This window comes from Mauremys reevesii, linkage group 6, assembly GCF_016161935.1.
Source record: "Mauremys reevesii isolate NIE-2019 linkage group 6, ASM1616193v1, whole genome shotgun sequence".
Classification (NCBI taxonomy): Eukaryota; Metazoa; Chordata; order Testudines; family Geoemydidae; genus Mauremys; species Mauremys reevesii.
The window spans coordinates 1,380,218-1,396,730 of record NC_052628.1 but is presented as its reverse complement, the minus strand read 5'-3'; the positions used below and the strand labels follow the sequence as shown (position 1 = coordinate 1,396,730).

Here is a 16,513-nt window from a genome sequence, read left to right as displayed (position 1 = left end):
GGAGGGCCTACGGCCTCCATAGAACTTAACACCCACCCTAACACCTCTTACATCGCACAGACACAGCAATACACCGTTACAAGCTAACACACATCTCCCACACCTTACAGACACCTGGTATATCCTCCAGCCCCCATACACAACCCCCTATACACACCCCTATAATACTTAGCCACACAACCCCCCCCCACACACACACACTGATACACCCCACAGACATCCCCTCACACCCCTCAAACGCAGCCTAGAACCTCCCCACACTCCCCCCAGGCAGGCTGCTTTGCCCCCCACACTCGCTGTCACTCACTTCACGCCCTTCGGAAGGGCCGAGCTGAACTCAAGATATAAAAATGCCCCCAGGAAGTCGCGAGGCCTCCTTGGAGGTTCTTGGTCTCCCAGGGTTTGGATCCTGCCCCCAGCCCGCCCTGCAGCCCGTCTGTGCAGAACTCACCCACACAGCTCACACGGCTCGTGTCCCACTCCACGCGCCCAGCCGTCTCCGTGCATCGCACCCAGGCCGGGCGCCCCTCGTACTGCTCCCGGCGACAGGTCACCCGAACCTTCTCGCCAATGGCAAACTCTGTCCGTGGGGAGGCAGCAGAGACCGATGGGGGCCAGTTTCCTGCCGTCGTACAAACCCCTGGAGGGAAAGAAACGTCCAGTCTCTGCAGCTCCTGTTGTGGTGAAAGGTGCAGCTGGCTGCCCCCGGGTGATCCTGGGCAGAGCTGAGCCAAAGGGAGGCCGGGAGAACCCAGCACAGCAAAGGGCTGGGGAAAGGCGAGGAACATGGACACGCTGGTGACAGGGAGTCTCTGGGCTGCGCCTGCCCTTCAGTATTGGCCCCTGGGCCCAGGGCCTGGGCAGGGGTGGGTGGGGGCTGGCTCCGGGCCCCTGAAATTCAAGCAGGGTTTAGGTCCCCATATGAGAGGCTGAGAGGCCAAAACGAACCAGAGGGTTTACAGGGTGAGAATCCACCTGGCTCCAGAGATACCAAAGTGTCACAGAGTCTGGCTGCCAGCCCGGCCCCTGTGCCCGCAGTGACTCGGGGGGTCCCGCTCTTACCCCGGCAGGTGGGTGTCTCACTCCAAACAGCCTGGCTCCCATTTCTGACACATTGGATCACAGGCGGTGACGGCCGATACCCCTCAGAGCAGTTCAGCGTCACCGAGTCACCCGGGGCGTAGGACGGCCCCGCGGGGGCAAACTGCAATCTGGAGTCCCAGGGTTTGGGTATTTCACATTTTTCTGTGTATCAAAGACATAAGGGGAGACTCCTGAGGGTTATTGAATCATGCGGCTTCCCCCAGCCATCATGGGCCCGATCCTGAGCCACGCTGGGCACCCCAATACAGTAGGGGGTGCCGGGATCAGCTCATCTGTGATCAGGTCTATCTCCCTAGTTTCCCTCTATAGGATTCGCACGTGCTCAGGGCCTCAGTGGGGTGGGTTGAGCGAGTCTGGCTGGCTAGCTGGGAACAAGTCAATGGACCATTAGGGAGAACAATAGGTCTTTGAGGATCCTAATTCCCACCTTCCTGAGAAGCTTTCCTGGGATGCTACAAACAGCCTGTGACGAAGTGGGGGGGGTTTCTTGGGTTTTCTGTGTTTTCCAGGGGGCTGCATGCACAGGGGGTGGGACTCAGTGTCCCCGGGTGTTACTGGTTTAACGAGGGGAGGGGAGAGGGAGTTTGTTGGGACACAGGACCGGAGAGGGACTTGGGACCCCGGCCGATGGCCTGGAGGATGGAGACCCCAGCGACTGGTGACCTGGAGACCCAGCTCAGGAGTCGCAGCCGGTTCTGGCCAGTGGGGGACAATGGGCTGCGGGGAGAGGACCCCGGTGACCTGACCAGCTGGATCCAGCCAGAGGGGCCAGAGGAGGCTGAGAGAAGAGGAGGCCCAGGCCTGCCTGTTTACGACCCTGTTTCCCTGGAGAGAAGCCAATGGACAGAGGGGGCTTGGGGCCGGGATATCGGAGGCCCAGCTGGGAAGCAGGGTGGCTCTGGGCTGGAGAGGGGGAGCAGGCAGAACCCCCCTGGATGCAGGGGGACTGGGATGTGCTGGGCTGAGGGAGGCCAGGCCTGAGGCCCTGAGAGTTTCCTGTGCTGGGTTCAACCCCCAATAAACCCTCCTGTGTTACGCTGGGGGAGAGTCACTCTGGGCTAGAGAACAGGGGGCATCAACCCCTGCGGGGGTGAGGAGGCCCGGGGGGCCCAGAGTGAGGGGACTCCCTGAGGGGCCCACGGCACAGACAGACGTGCTGAGGCTCAGAGAGGTGCGGCTGCAGGAGGTGGAGGGGCCTGACCCCGAGAGAGAGTGGACCTCCGAGAAGGGCTGTTGCACTGAAAGGGGCACCCCCCCCACGGACCACACGGGGCCACGAGTGGGCACAATCTGTGAGTCCATGTGTCACGGAGTGTGGGGGAGTCCGGCCCTGCACCCCTCTTCCTGGGACTCACAGTGACTCTCAGCCAGCCAGTAAAACAGAAGGTTTATTGGACAACAGGAGCACAGGATACAGCACAACCAGGACCCCTCAATCGAGTCCTTCTGGGGTTCATGGGGGCTTGGATCCCAGCGTAGGATTCCCTGAACTCACCCCCAAGCCCCAAACCGAAAACTGACCCCACTCCCTCCAGCCGGTTCCCTGCCTTTCTCTCCTCCTCCCTCTGTTCAGTCTCCCAGGCAGGTGTGAATTCTCCTCCCCCCTGCTTAGCTCAGGTTACAGGCTCAGGTCCTGTCTCTCACCTAAATCCTCCCCAGCTCTCCCAACCCCCACACAGACAGTCCCTGCTCCATCACAGGCTGAACTGGAGGAGTTAAGGGAGACAGAGAGGTACACAGATGAGTCTTTCCGGGACACAGTAGAATGGTCCCCCTCCCTCCCCCCCCGGTCTGACAGCCTCTGTGCTATTGAGGAGGAGGAAAGTCTCAGGGAAGGAGACCATCCAGCTGGAGCAGAGGGAACCAATCCTGTAGTTGGGACCCTCCTGTGACACTGCTCCCCATATTTGTCATAGTAATAGTATGAAATGATTGTGTCATTGTGACGGAGCTGTTCTGGCGGGACCCAACTGAGAGTGCCAAATCAGGACCAATTGCTTAAACAGGGCAGTTACAGCCCTAGGCTGGGGTTTTTCCACCTCTAAGGCAAACCAAACCAGCCAGACAAAAGGGACTTTGGTCTCACCCCACTGGCTAACCACAAGTCACACAAGCAATTTCCTTAGACACTCCAGTCTCCCAGTATCACCACCAGTGCACTCGTCCTGGGGATAAATGGTTATGAAAACCAACACCCCAATAAAAGAAAAAGGTTCCCTCGATCCCAAAGGACCAAGCCCCAGACCCAGGTCAATATACACATCAGATCTTACCCACAAATCACGCTGTTGCCAATCCTTTAGAATCTAAAATCTAAAGGTTTATTTACAAAGGGAAAAAGGTAGAGAAGAGAGGTAGAATTGGTTAAATGCAATCAATTACATACAGTAATGGCAAAGTTCTTAGTTCAGGCTTGCAGCAGTGCTGGAGTAAACTGCAGGTTTAGATTAAGTCTCTGGAGAGCATCCCCCACTGGGATGGGTCCTTCAGTCCCTTGTGTAAAGCTTCAGTTTGTGGCAAAGTCCCTCCAGAGGTCAGAAGCAGGATTGAAGACAAGATGGAGATGAGGCATTAGGCTTATATAGACTTTTCCAGGTGTAAGAATCCCTTTGTCTTCACTGTGGAATTTTACAGCAAAAATATGGAGTCTGGAGTCACATGGGCCAGTCCCTGCATACTTTGCTGAGTCACAAGACGTGTCTGCCTTCTCTCCATGGGTCCATTGTGTCCTTAATGGTCCTTAATGGGCCATCAAATAGGCTAGGCAGAGCTAACACCAGCTTGTCTGGGAGGCTTCCCCCAGAAGCACAGCACAAACTTGAAATATTGACAGCATAGAGCCAACATTCATAACTTCAACTAAAAATGATACAGACATACAGACAGCATAATTATAACCAGCAACCCGGAACCTGGTCTTAGACACCTTATATGACCCCCTTTACTTAGGATTTGGTGCCACTACAGGACCTTGGTTGCAACCCATGTTCTATATGGTTCCCATTTATATCAATAACGTCACACCCCCAACGCAAAATTGATGCAGGAAGGGATGACAAAACATCGCTGACTGCATCCCAAGAGCCCCCTTTCCTTGGGTCTGTCTCACTACAGCTAGTGTTGGGCTAGAGGCCGCACCAGTGTATAACAGAAATGGTTTATCAAAGTCATGTTCAATAACATGAATGGATCTCTTTGCAAACTTAAGGTATAACTTGGTTAGCTTTTGCAGCATGGTTCCTGTATGTTTCATGTGATCTTGCCAAGAGCTAAAGAAAACAGCTACTTTATCCATACCAGCCTTGGCCAATGTTTTGAACCCAATTAACATTAAACCAATGTAGATATTGATGTTGTTCATAGTACAGGACTCTTGGCATTTAGCCATGAAAGCAATATGGTAGTGTGCCTCAGTTTCCCCTTTCATACAGCACATCAGGTCTGGAATGTATTTTGCCCTGTGAAAAGTTCCAACATTGTTTACATGCATTAACTGTGAAACATTAGTATAGCAAGGCCCTTTAACATAAAGTGTGTTTTCATGTATTCCTTTCAACATGTTTAAGGGATTTTCCAAAAGATTAGGCACATTGTACATTGTTACAGTCCTTGGCAATAGCAACACATTAGTTACAAAAATTAGCATCAGCAATAACAACAAATTCATTGCAAGTGTCCATTTACAATCATATTTGTCATGCCACACCCTTGGCTCAATACCATTGGAGATTGGGCATTTTAGGGTTAACCTGTGGGTTCCCTTTGCAAAATTCAGTCTTCTCTTTCCTTCTTGTTCTTCAGGATTAAACCCTGATTTCTCTTGCTTAACAGAGATCACTGGCTGATGGGGTGGGCCCTCTGTGCTAACAGCTATTAGCAAGTCTTTCTTCTCCCTGCCAGCCAAGTAATTCGCATCAACACAGACACTCGCTTTTAACTTCTTAGCTGCTATGGATTCCACGGCTGGACTTTGTCTTACAGAGATACCACACAAATCCAAAGAGTCTGAGGGTGAGAGCTGGCTTGCTCTCCCCTGCCTCCTCAAGCATTTAGCCATACAACTGTTCTGCCCTGAAACACCAGTAACTGAATCTGTCCTCAGATCCTGAAGCACCGACTGCTCACTTACAGATTCAGCATGGAGACATTCCTGTCCCAACAGCATTGTCTCCCCACCAACAAGCTGGCCACACACAGCCAGGTGGTTATAGGGCTGCTCAACTTCCTTAACAGCTTCTACTTCACCTGAGACCTTTTCAAAGCTGCCCACACTGGATCTCTCAAAAGGAAAGTCAGTGGATCCATTCACAACAGAAAATTTCTGGCTGTTAGGAACTGAAACTTTCTTGATTAAATCACTTTTACACCCTTCAGTTGCAGTAAACTGCTTGCACAGGCTACCATGAGGATTTCTTTCCCTAGGAGCTTCTCTAAGCAGCAATTTACCCCTCTTAGAAATTCTGCCCTTCCCCTCTCCACCTAGGGCTTGCTCTACAGGAACACTTCCCTGAGCAACCACAGCCGCTTTCTGGGTCTCACTTACACTTAGACTCACTTCAGGCCCCACAGGCGGATTTCTACACAATCCCCTTTTAGGCACACCTACAGACTTTCTAGATAACAGGTCCGAAGCAGTCTCCTTCCCTTGGCCATGAACAAGTTCAGGAATCTTTTCCTTCTTGCTACAAGTTGTTAAACTGTCAGTAGGTAACACAATTAAATCACCTTTATGCTCTCCTTGTGCCCTGGCTAGGGTATCATCCTGATCAGACAGAGTTGCTGCACCCTTTTCCAACCACACATTAGCAACTGGCAAACCACAAGCACCAGAATTGTCTGTTCTCTGGGATTTTGCTAAGACACTAACTGGATGCAACCTAGTCACAGTGCCATTCTCCCCAGCAGACCCAAACTCAGGACCATTCCCTTCCTGGGCTTTAGCTGTATTTACAACCAACTTTGAGACAACTGAATCACCCTTAACCATTACAGGCTGACAGGCACCTTCTGTCTGCTCCACAGACACAGAAGAGCCGGAGACACATTCTCCTTTACCAGACACACAGCTTGGGATTTTACTTCCCTTGTCCCAGCACACAGGGCTGTTCACAGACAACTGCTTGGAGACTGGAGTAGCTTCCTTTATAGGCAAGTCAATACTCCTGACAGACACAGGCACATTCCCTCCACTGTCACATTTCTCCACACAGGAAACAGGTAAGGGATATGGACACTCATCTTCCACTATCCCTCCCTTCCCAAATTGCTGATTAGACAAAGCCATCAGCTCACAAGGCTGCCTAGTCTCCTGCAAACTTTCCCTACCAGGCACATTGCCTCTCCCAACAGATAAGCTGCTGCTCTTTTCACTACACTGAGCTACTTTTAGCAAATCACAGTTACCCATTTCAGGTTTACTTCTACAAGCTGCATTAGCCACCAATCCATTACCCATTACAAATTTACCCTCTCCTTCCTCAGTTAGGGATTTAACCTGACCATCTACTTTAATCTGCTCCTGAGAAACGTTTTCCTCACCCATGAGATCTTTCTGCTCTTGATCTAACTCCAGATTAACTTCTGAGACATCAGACAGACATTCAGAAACTTCATTCCCAGACAAACTGCTTTCTTGCACAGACAAACAGATATTTCTCCCCAGGTTAGAACTCCCATCACCCCAGCCATAGCAAAACTGGTTAAACATAGAAAACTGCCCAGAGTAACCCCATATATCAACACAGTTATAAACTGGATTTCCAAGAGGATACAGTTTCTGCCGTTCTTCCCTTGCTTTTTTGACTTGGAGCTGGAGTCTAGCAGTTTCTTGTTGTATTTTGTGAGTCTCCTCCTCAGCAGCCAGCAGCTCCAGACGCCTCTTACGAGCTTTTTCTTCTCTCTTAGCAACTTCTTTCTTTCTCTCATCAGCCTCTTTCTCCATTCGAATTTCTGCCAGTTCTTGCTCATAATCAAACTGCAGGCTGTCTCTCAAGGCTTGCAGTTTCCTTGCTTTTCCTGATGCTCTTTGTCTCATGGTCACTGATCTTTAACCAACCAAACTCTCAATCCCAAAGTTAAAATTTGGATAGCGTGGGGTTCTGACCCAAAGCTTAATTGACCTGGTTCTGTGGATCCTAGCACGACTACGCCACTGTGACGGAGCTGTTCTGGCGGGACCCAACTGAGAGTGCCAAATCAGGACCAATTGCTTAAACAGGGCAGTCACAGCCCTAGGCTGGGGTTTTTCCACCTCTAAGGCAAACCAAACCAGCCAGACAAAAGGGACTTTGGTCTCACCCCACTGGCTAACCACAAGTCACACAAGCAATTTCCTTAGACACTCCAGTCTCCCAGTATCACCACCAGTGCACTCGTCCTGGGGATAAATGGTTATGAAAACCAACACCCCAATAAAAGAAAAAGGTTCCCTCGATCCCAAAGGACCAAGCCCCAGACCCAGGTCAATATACACATCAGATCTTACCCACAAATCACGCTGTTGCCAATCCTTTAGAATCTAAAATCTAAAGGTTTATTTACAAAGGGAAAAAGGTAGAGAAGAGAGGTAGAATTGGTTAAATGCAATCAATTACATACAGTAATGGCAAAGTTCTTAGTTCAGGCTTGCAGCAGTGCTGGAGTAAACTGCAGGTTTAGATTAAGTCTCTGGAGAGCATCCCCCACTGGGATGGGTCCTTCAGTCCCTTGTGTAAAGCTTCAGTTTGTGGCAAAGTCCCTCCAGAGGTCAGAAGCAGGATTGAAGACAAGATGGAGATGAGGCATTAGGCTTATATAGACTTTTCCAGGTGTAAGAATCCCTTTGTCTTCACTGTGGAATTTTACAGCAAAAATATGGAGTCTGGAGTCACATGGGCCAGTCCCTGCATACTTTGCTGAGTCACAAGGCGTGTCTGCCTTCTCTCCATGGGTCCATTGTGTCCTTAATGGTCCTTAATGGGCCATCAAATAGGCTAGGCAGAGCTAACACCAGCTTGTCTGGGAGGCTTCCCCCAGAAGCACAGCACAAACTTGAAATATTGACAGCATAGAGCCAACATTCATAACTTCAACTAAAAATGATACAGACATACAGACAGCATAATTATAACCAGCAACCCGGAACCTGGTCTTAGACACCTTATATGACCCCCTTTACTTAGGATTTGGTGCCACTACAGGACCTTGGTTGCAACCCATGTTCTATATGGTTCCCATTTATATCAATAACGTCACAGTCATAATCATAATGTATTTTATACAAGCTAAAACGTGAGGTATCATTGGAAGTTATGATTTACTGAGTAGGATTGTCCTATTTGTCTGCCTGGATCATTTCTGTATCTACAGTTAGGAATATGGACTTGAGGAAGTTCGGGGCCCCCTCTCCCGGACAGCGCATCCGCTATCAGGTTGGCACTTCCCTTCACGTGGACCACGTCCATGTCATAGTCCTGCAGGAGCAGGCTCCACCTCAGGAGCTTGGCGTTGGCTCCTTTCATCTGGTGCAGCCAGGTCAGGGGAGAGTGGTCGGTGTACACGGTGAAGTGGCGCCCAAAGAGATATGGCTCCAGTTTCTTAAGGGCCCACACCATGGCCAGGCATTCCTTCTCGATGGCCGCGTAGCTCTGCTCCCGGGGTAGCAACTTCTTGCTCAGGTACACGATGGGGTGTCTCTCCCCATTTTCATTCTCCTGCATCAACACCGCCCCCAGGCCCGTGTCTGAGGCATCGGTGAACATCAGAAAGGGCTTGTCAATGTCTGGGTTTGCCAGAACTGGGCCTTTGAGCAGAGCCTCCTTCAGTGCCTGGAGAGCCTCCTGGCACTGCTCGGTCCAGACCACCTTGTCCGGCTTCCCCTTCTCGCACAGCTCAGTGATGGGGGCGGCTATGGCGCTAAAGTGGGGCACGAACCTCCGATAGTACCCCGCCATCCCAATAAAGGCCTGGACCTGCTTTTTGGTCTGGGGAGCGGGCCAGTCTCTGATCACCTCCACCTTGGCCGGTTCCGGCTTTAGGCAGCCGCTCCCCACCCGATGGCCCAGGTAAGATACTTCCACCATCCCCACCTTGCACTTCTCAGCCTTTACGGTTAGCCCAGCCTCCCGGAGTCGGTCCAGCACTCGTCTAACCTGGGACACGTGGTCCTCCCAGGTCTGGTTGAAGACGCAGATGTCGTCAATATACGCCACAGCAAAACTCTCCATCCCCCTCAGTAGCTGATCCACCAGGCGCTGGAAGGTGGCCGGCGCTCCCTTGAGGCCGAAGGGCAGGGTTAGAAACTCATAGAGCCCCAGAGGGGTGATAAAGGCTGATTTCAGCCTGGCATCTGCATCCAGCGGCACTTGCCAGTAGCCTTTGGTAAGATCCATGGTGGTGAGGTACCGAGCGCCTCCCAGCTTGTCCAGGAGCTCGTCAGGCCTGGGCATGGGGTAGGCATCAGATACGGTGATGGCATTGAGCTTTTGATAGTCCACACAGAACCGGATCGACCCGTCCTTCTTGGGGACCAGCACCACTGGGGAGACCCAGGGCCTTGTGGACGGCTGGATCACCCCCAAGGCCAGCATGTCCCTGACCTCTCTTTCTAAGTCCTGGGCAGTTTTCCCGGTGACCCGAAAAGGGGAGCATCTTATAGGGGAATGTGACCCAGTCTCCACCCGGTGGACAGTCAAATGAGTGCGCCCAGGTTGGTTGGAAAACAGCTGTCGGTACAGATGCAGCGCCCCTCTGATCTCAGCATGCTGGGCCGGGGTCAGCTGATCAGAGAGGGGAATCGCCTCCAGGGGGGAACCAGCCTTTGTCCCTGGGAATAGATCCACTAAAGGGTCATTCCCCCGTTTCCTCCCAATGTTCACACACGGCCAACACCATATTCCCCCGGTCATAATATGGCTTCATCATACTCACATGGTACACCCGGCGGAGGTGCGCCCGGTTCGACAGATCCACCACATAGTTTACCTCATTCAGTTGCTGGACAACCTTGAAGGGCCCTTCCCAGGCGGCCTGGAGTTTGTTTTTCCTCACGGGGATAAGAACCATCACTTGATCCCCGGTGGCGAAGGCGCGGGCCCGCGCCATGCGGTCATACCAGACCTTCTGCTTCCTCTGGGCTCGGGCCCCACATTTCCTCCACAGGGACTGGAGCAGGTTCGACATGAAGTTGGACCCCCTGGTCCGTTAAGACTTCCTGGGGGAACCCCACCTGGCTGAAAATGGTCAGCAGCGCATCTGCCACAGTGTCTACTTTGGTAGAGGACAAGGCCACCGCCTCGGGGTAGCGAGTGGCGAAATCTACCACCACCAGGATGTGTTTCTTCCCTGACCGGGTCGCCTTGCTGAGCGGTCCCACCATGTCCATGGCCACCTTCTGGAAAGGTTCTTCTATGATGGGCAAAGGCCTCAAAGCTGCTTTCCCCTTGTCCTGGACCTTCCCCACCCGTTGGCAGGGGTCACAGGATTGGCAGTACTGTCGGACATGGGTAAAGACCGCAGGCCAGTAAAAGTTCTGTAGCAGCCTCTGCCTGGTGCGCCGGATTCCCTGGTGCCCTGCGAGGCATAGGCGCCGACTTATATGGGGCTCTGGGGCTTTAGCCCCAGGAATATTCCCAAGCAGGGGCTCTGCCCCACCAATGTTTTCTCCCCTGCTTGGAGCGCACCCCCCGCCGCCACCGTCGCCACGGCTGGAGCTTCCCCCCTCCCCGCCCGGCAGGGGCGGCTCTAGGCACCAGCAAAACAAGCTGGTGCCTAGAGCTGGGGCCCCAGCTCATCCTGCCGCTGCGAGCCGAGGAGCGGCCCGTCCCCTGCAGCCAGGCAGGGCCGCGCCCCGGCCCGCTTGGGGAGAGGGATGGCCCCTGACCGGTAGCGCGGCCCCGCCTGGCTGCAGAGGACGGGCCGCTCCTCCTCCGCTTGTTCCCCGGGTCCTAAACAGCCCGGCAGCAGCTTGGCTGTGGGGGCGGGGCTGAGCTCCGCCCCGCTCAGAGCCGCGTGGTCAGGGGGCGGGGCTGGAAGCTCTGGGCCGAGCAGGGGCAGCTGAGCTCAGCCTGGAGCTGGCGGCCCCGCCCCCTCCCCACGCGGCTCTGAGCCGGGAAGAGCTCAGCCCCCTCCGGAGCCATGCGGCTGCTGCGCGGTGAGCCGGGGGTAAGCAGCCGGGGCCGGGGGGTGGCTAAGGGGCAGGGAGTCCCGGGGACACTCAGGGGGCAGGAAGGGGGCACAGGTTCTGTGGGGGGAGGGGCGGTCAGGGGCCAGGGAAGGGGAGTTGGATTGGGGGGGTCTCAGGGAGGTGGTTGTCAGGCACCCCCCGACCCCATTACCCCCCAGGCCCAGCCCTGACCCCCAGCTCCAAGCCCAGCCCCACTGAGATGGGCACCCCCCCAAACCCATCCTCCCCACCCAGCCCTGACCCCCAGCTCCAAGCCCAGCCCCTCGGACCTGGGCACACCCCCGGCCCCATCCCCCTCACAGCCCTGACCCCCAGCTCTGAGCCCAGCCCATCTGATCCGGACATCCCCTGTACCCATTCCCCACAGCCCTGACCCCCAGCTCCGAGCCCAGCCCCTCTGATCCGGACATCCCCCGGTACCCATTCCTCCCACAGCCCTGACCCCAGCTCCGAGCCCAGCCCCTCAGATCCGGACACCCCCGGTACCCATTCCTCCCACAGCCCTGACCCCAGCTCCGAGCCCAGCCCCTCTGATCCGGACACCCCCTGTACCCATTCCTCCCACAGCCCTGACCCCCAGCTCCGAGCCCAGCCCCTCTAATCCGGACACCCACCTGTACCCATTCCCCCCACAGCCCTGACACCAGCTCCGAGGCGAGCCCCTCTGAGCCAGACAACCTCCGACCCCATCTCCCCACAGTCCTGAGCCCAGCCCCTGTGAGCCAGGCACCCCCCAGAGCCCAGCTCCCCACCCAGCCCTGGGCAACAGCAGCACCACCTCCAGGCAGTGACAGCCCATTGGCACCAACCATCACCCAGCAACAGCCCATTATGTAATTGCAAATGTAGACAGACCAGTAAAGCATTTAATGTTTTTAAATAATGTATTTGGTGTATTTTCAAATTATTACAAATTAATTTTCACTAGTTATTTTTTACATTTCCAAATACATGTTACTATAGTATTGCAACTTTTTTTTATGGAAGGGGCCCCCAAAAGTGCTTTGCCCCAGGCCCCCTGAATCCTCTGGGCGGCCCTACCCAGTGTGTGTGAGGAGCTGGGGAGGGACGGAAACGGGGTCCCCTGGAGCCGAGCCCGGGCTGCGATGGCGGCGAGGGGCGCCTGGAGTGGGTGAGGAGGTGAGCGGCCGGCTGGGTCTGTCGGTGCTGAGCAGGTAGCCCCGCAGCCGGAGATCCTTGCCTTCCTCCTGCCGGGCTGGGCCAGGGCACCGTGAGGATGAAGAGCAGCAGGTCCAGGGGGCTCTCCAGGTCCTCGGCTGCCAGCAGCCAGACAGTAAAACAGAAGGTTTATTAGATGACAGGAACACAGTCTAAAACAGAGCTTGTAGGTACAGAAAACAGGACCCCTCAGTCAGGTCCATCTTGGGGGGTGGGGTGCCCAGACCCAAGTTCTGGGCCTCTCCCGATTTCCCCAGCCAGCTCCAAACTGACACTCCCTCATCTGGCCTTTGTGTCTCTTCCGGACAAGGAGGCCACCTGATCTCTTTGTCCCCAACACCGTCAGTTGGCACTTTGCAGGGGAAACTGAGGCACCCACACAGTATTCAGAGAAAACATTAAGAACATTCCCACTTTGTCACAACAGGTGCAACAAAATTTAATACTGTATATTAAAGCAGGCAAGTGCTGCTTCTGACTTTCCACTTTTAATTGACCCTTGTAATCTTGTAGTGCTGACGCATTGTAGCTTCATTTTATATCAGCTTACAGGGTGAGAGCGGGGGGGGGGGACACCACCATTTTGGGCCCCACCAAAAATTATACGAACCTGCCGCCTATGCTGCGAGGGGAATGTCATGGGCCAGGTACAGGAGCTTGTGGCGAAACTTCTGGGGAACCACCAGCTGCCTCCTGATCCCCCATGACTCCACCTCCCCGGGGGGAGCCCATTCTCGGTACAGGAACTCCTTCTCCCACAGGAACCTCTCCTTGCAATCTCTCCTCATGGTCTGTACTGCACTGAGGTTAGCCCTGTCCCTGGGCTTCCGCAAGGAGGGATCTTTCTGCACCTCGGCCTGGAACTCAGCCGCTGGGACAGGGATGGGGACCTGCTCTCTCTCACCGGCTGGGTCTGAGGCCGCAGCCTCTCCGGGCCGTGTCCCTGGGTGTTCCCCCCCCACCAGGTCAGGGTCCTGCATCTCGGGCAGAGTACCTTCCCCGTTGTTGGGGCGCAGTGCCCTGCGCCGACTCTGACTACGGGTCACGACCAGGGCGCCCCGGGCATTGCCTGGCCAGGCCTTGAGATCCCCCCCATTAACAGCTCTGTGGGCAAATGTGGGTGTACCCCCACGTCCTTGGGGCCCTCCTTGAACCCCCACTTCAGGTGCACCCTCGTCACAGGCACCTTGAATGGGGTCCCGCTAACACCCATCAGGGTTAGGTAGGTATCAGGCACCATCCGATCTGGGGCCACCACCTCGGGTCGGGCCAGCGTCACCTCTGCGCCTGTGTCCCACTACCAAGTGACCTTCCTCCCATCCACCTCCAGGGAAACAAGGCACTGGTTCCGGAGGGGCAGCCCCGTGCCCACCCTGTAGACCAAAAACCCTGGGTCCGGAGCATCCAGCCCCCCAGAGGAGCTGACCTGGGGCCCTCCTCCCTCCTTCCCAGGTGGAACACTGCCAGCCCCCCTTTCCTGGGAATGCTGCCCCTCATCCAATTGGGTCTTTACCCAGTCAACCCTCTGTGGGTTGGGTCTGCTCAGTCTGTCCCTGAGCTTGGGGCACTGGGCCCGTATGTGGCCTTGCTGGCCACAGGAAAAGCAGCTCATTTCTCGTGGTTCCCCTCGAGTGGGTCAGGTGGACCTAGCGCTGGATGTTCCCCTTTGGTGGGGGTTCTCCATAGGCCCCCGCTGGGAGGTCCCATGGTGACTTTCTCTCTGCGTTGAGGGAGGCCTGCTCCTTCGAGACTCCTCCCTGACATCCCCTGCCCGACTGTCCATGTATTGGTTGGCCAGCTGGCCGGCGTGCTGCGGGTTCTCCGGATTCTGGTCCATCAACTACAGCCGCAGGTCAGAGGGGCACTGCGCATACAGGTGCTCCAGTATGAATAAGTCAAGCAGGTCCTCTCTAGTTTGGGCCCCAGCTGTCCACTTGCGGGCGTACCCCTGCGCCCGGTTGACCAGTTGTAGGTATGTGACCTCCCGGGTCTTATGTTGACTCCAGAACCTCTTCCGGTACATCTCCGGGGTCAGCCCAAACTCGCGGAGCAGGGCCTCTTTGAATAGGTTGTAGTCCCCCGCCTCCGCCCCTCTCATTCGGCTGTACACCTCCACGGCGGTGCAGTCCAGTAAGGGGGTGAGGAACTGGATCCTGTCTGCAGGGTCAACCCGGTGCAGCTCGCAGGCATTCTCAAAGGCCGTCAGGAAGGTGTCTATGTCCTCCCCCTCCTTCCGCCGGGCCAGGAAGTTCTTATCAAAGCTCTTTGTGGGCTTGGGTCCCCCCTCACTCACCGCAGCCGGGGCCTTACTGTTGTTCAGCTGGGCCAGGGCCAGCTCATGTTTACGTTGCTTCTCCTTCTCCCTCTCCTTGTGTTTACGCTGGTTCTCCTTCTTCTCCAGCTCACGCTGGCTTTGTCTCTCCTCACGTTCCCTCTGTCTCTCCTCATGTTCCCTCTGTTCCTTACACTCCTCCAGCTGTCTCAGTTTTATCTCTCTCTCCAAGTCCAGCCGCCTGCGCTCCACAGAGGCCGAGCGTCGGTGGGACGATCCCCGGCTGGGGGGTGAGCTTCGCTGGGCCGATCCCCTGCTGGCCGATGGGGTCAAGGTGCCCTCGGTAGCTGGGCTCCTCCTCCTCCTCCCCCTAGGCATAGGGATGGGGGGTCTCGGGGAGCCCTCAGCGGCCGGCTGACCACTCCCAGCGGGGACAGACACTGGTGCCTGCGCTGCTTCTGCCCGGCTGCTTCCCTCAGAGACAGGGATCGGTTCATTCACACGATCTGCGTCCTTCAGCTGGGCAATCAGCTGGGCCTTGGTGAGCTTCCCACTGTGCAGCCCTCTCCGCCGGCACAGCTCCACCAGGTCACACTTGCGCTGCGTGGCAAACATCTTCCTGCTGGCCGCTCGCAGGCCGGGGTGCTCGCCGCTCCCCACGGGCTTCAGGGGGACCCCTAGTGTGCCAGTCCTTGAGGTCACCCCCTCTCTGCCAGGGTCGAGCTGCAGACTCCTCCGCCCCGGGGATCGCTCGCTGTGATCCCCCGGGGGACCCTGTTACTGCAAAGTCCTGCTCTCTGGTCACACTCTCCCAGGGGTTAATCGCCCCTTCATTTTACTGCTCCCCAGTCACTTACTGCAGGAAGCGCCGTCCACGGGGTGCAGTCGATCCCACCGCTACCACCAGTTGTCACGGAGTGTAGGGGAGTCCGGCCCTGCACCCCTCTTCCTGGGACCCACAGTGACTCTCAGCCAGCCAGTAAAACAGAAGGTTTATTGGACAACAGGAACACCGGATACAGCCCAGCTCGTGTTCAGACCCAGGACCCCTCACTCTGGCCTCTCTGGGGGTTCAGGGTGTCTGGATTCCAGCACAGGTTCCCCTGCAAACCCACCACCCCGGTCCCAAAACCGAAGACTGACCCCCCCCTCCACTCAGCTCCTTTTCTTTTGTCCAGCTCCTGGGCCGAGGTGTCACCTCCCCTCCTCCAGGCCTAGCTCATGTTAGTCTGCATACCTGCCTCTCACCTAAAATCCTCCCTGCTCTCCCATCCTCCCTGCTCTCCCATCCCCCACATAGACAGTCCTTACTCCACCACAGCAACCCATAACCTGGTCTTACACACCTTATATGACCCCCTTTACCTAAGATTTGGTGACACTACAGGACCTTGGTTGCAACCCATGTTCTATATGGTCCCAATTTATATCAATAACGTCACAAATGCATCCCAGAATGACGTTTGCTTTTTTTGCAACAGCATCACACTGTTGACTCATATTTAGCTTGTGCTCCACTATAACCCTTAGATCCCTTTCTGCCGGACCCCTTCCTAGACAGTCTCTTCCCATTCTGTATGTGTGAAACTGATTGTTCCTTCCTAAGTGGAGCACTTTGCATTTGTCTTTGTTAAACTTCATCCTGTTTACCTCAGACCATTTCTCCAATTTGTCCAGATCATTTTGAATTATGACCCTGTCCTCCAAAGCAGTTGCAATCCCTCCCAGACATGGATACCTTCGGGATGGACTTTGAGAATGCCTGCGAGCTGCACAGGGTTGACCCTGCAAACAGG

General features: G+C 55.2%; 1 protein-coding gene across 1 annotated transcript in view; it reads right to left on the bottom strand.

The window, feature by feature from the left end:
• Positions 1–15,332, bottom strand: part of LOC120407969 — a 63,532-nt gene extending 48,200 nt beyond the window's left edge. The window contains exons 1-4 of the mRNA XM_039544381.1: positions 15,219–15,332; positions 14,912–15,087; positions 1,063–1,211; positions 452–640 (exon numbers count right to left, since the gene is read on the bottom strand). Coding sequence (XP_039400315.1) covers positions 452–640; positions 1,063–1,211; positions 14,912–15,087; positions 15,219–15,332 — 628 coding nt within the window. The remainder of the gene's footprint in view (positions 1–451; positions 641–1,062; positions 1,212–14,911; positions 15,088–15,218) is intronic.
• Between the last annotated feature and the right edge of the window lie 1,181 nt (positions 15,333–16,513).